Source organism: Eretmochelys imbricata, chromosome 1 (genome assembly GCF_965152235.1).
Source record: "Eretmochelys imbricata isolate rEreImb1 chromosome 1, rEreImb1.hap1, whole genome shotgun sequence".
Lineage (NCBI taxonomy): Eukaryota > Metazoa > Chordata > Testudines > Cheloniidae > Eretmochelys > Eretmochelys imbricata.
In genome coordinates this window covers 7,571,166-7,573,226 of record NC_135572.1, presented here as the reverse complement: position 1 = coordinate 7,573,226, position 2,061 = coordinate 7,571,166, and the positions used below count along the sequence as shown (strand labels likewise).

Genomic DNA, 2,061 nt, shown 5'->3' with positions numbered 1-2,061 from the left:
TGATCCAGTCTGGCAATGCCTATCTTCCTATTAATGGTGTAAATGCAAGAGTATGTTTTTGCTGATCTTTTTTGAACTCCTGGGAGGCTCTAGACTTGCACTCAGAGCAGAAAGATGTCTAGTTAAATATCAGCTAGTCTCCTGTTCTTTTTCCTTTCAGGAAGGAATGCTGAAAACTCCTTGAACCTGCCCAGTCCATTATGTCAGCTGTCAATGATACCAAATTCCAATTTACAATTTTCCTTCTCACCGGAATACCTGGAAAGGAAGATGTCTATCTCTGGATCTCTATCCCCTTCTGCTTAATGTATGTTATTTCAATAGTAGGAAATTCAGTCATTCTGTTCATTATAAAAACAGATCCAAGCCTCCATGAGCCCATGTATATTTTCCTTTCCATGTTGTCCATCACGGACCTTGGCTTATCAATATCTACCATACCAACGATACTGGGCATGTTCTTGTTCAACTCTAGGGAGATCAGCCTTGATGCCTGTTTTGCCCAGCTGTTCTTCATCCACTTGCTTCAAAGTATGGAATCCTCCTTCCTCTTGTTGATGGCCTTTGACCGCTTCATTGCGATCTGTAACCCACTGAGATATGCCTCCATCTTAACTCCATGGAGGTTATCCAAAATGGGACTGCTGTGTGTGCTAAGAGGGGTGGTCGTAGTATTACCACTCCCTTTTCTGCTGAAACGGTTCCAATACTGTCGAAGTAATATCATCTCCCATTCCTACTGTGTACATCAGGAAGTCATGAACCTGGCTTGTTCGGATATCACAGTCAACAATGTCTATGGCTTGTCTACTCTACTCTTAACCATTGGGTTGGACTCATTGCTCATCTTCCTCTCTTATGTGATGATCTTCAAAACAGTGCTGAATGTTGTGTCCCATGCGGAGTGTCTCAGGGCCTTGAACACCTGCGTTTCCCACCTCTGTGCCGTCCTGCTCTTCTACCTACCAGAGATCGGCTTGTCTGTGATACACAGATTTGGGAATAGCTCTTCTCACTTGTTTCAGTTTGTCCTGGGCTACTTCTATCTGCTGGTCCCACCCCTAATGAACCCCATCGTGTACAGCGTGAAAAGCAAACAACTTCGTGCAAGGATAATCAGGGTGTTCATCAACTGAAGGGTCAGTTCCTCACTCTGCTCCCATATTAGTGAACTGGGAGTCAAAAAACACAGGCCACAGCCATCTATTCCTTCCTGGACCCTTACATCTGAGACAAATAGACACAAATCTGACATCCGGAATCATAACATTCAAAAACCGGAAGGAGAACACTTCAACCTCTCTGGCCACTCAGTAAAAGATTTAAGGGTGGGAATTTTGCAACAGAAAAGCTTGAAAAACAGACTCCAACGAGAAACTGCTGGGCTTGAATTAATGTGCAAACTAGATACCATGAACTTGAGTTTGAATAGAGATGGGAGTGGCTGGGTCATTACACATATTGAGTCAATTTCCTCAACTTAAGTATCCTCGCACTTTTTGTCAACTGTCGAAATGGGCCATCTTGATTATCACTACAAAAAGCTTTTTTCTCCTGCTGATAATAGCTCATCTTAACTAATTAGCCTCTCACAGGTCGTATGGTGACTTCCAACTTATCTATCTATCTATATAAATATCTTACTATATGTTTCATTCTATGCATCTGACGAAGTGGGCTGTAGCCCATGAAAGCTTATGCTCTAATAAATTTGTTAGTTTCTAAGGTGCCACAAGTACTCCTGTTCTTTTTATCTGAGAAGACATGAGCTACTGATCTCCACTTTGTAGAGAGAGGTCCAGATGGGGTCTAAGGCCCAGAGCCAGGGGAGAGGGACTGGCGAGGGAGGAGAGTGCAGTCGGGAAAGGAAACCAAGGCCAGAAGCAGCATTTACAAAGTGACGCTGTTCATGGAGAGCGAGCGGAGCGGTGGGATGTTGGCCCATAAAGAGCCGTATCGGTGGCTACCCCAAACTCAGAATTCCTGTTGATACAGTCAGTAAAGAGAAGAGACATGGATGTTGTTTCCAGTTACACCTGGCCTGTCCCTGTACCGTCTCTG

The 2,061-nt window shown here is 44.0% G+C and overlaps 1 protein-coding gene across 1 annotated transcript; it reads left to right on the top strand.

Moving 5' to 3' along the window:
- The first annotated feature begins 200 nt into the window (after positions 1 to 200).
- On the top strand, positions 201 to 1,136 carry LOC144279397 (olfactory receptor 51G2-like). Its single transcript, XM_077840889.1, has one exon. The coding sequence runs from the start codon at positions 201 to 203 to the stop codon at positions 1,134 to 1,136; it is 936 nt and encodes a 311-aa protein (XP_077697015.1).
- The last annotated feature ends 925 nt before the right edge of the window (positions 1,137 to 2,061 follow it).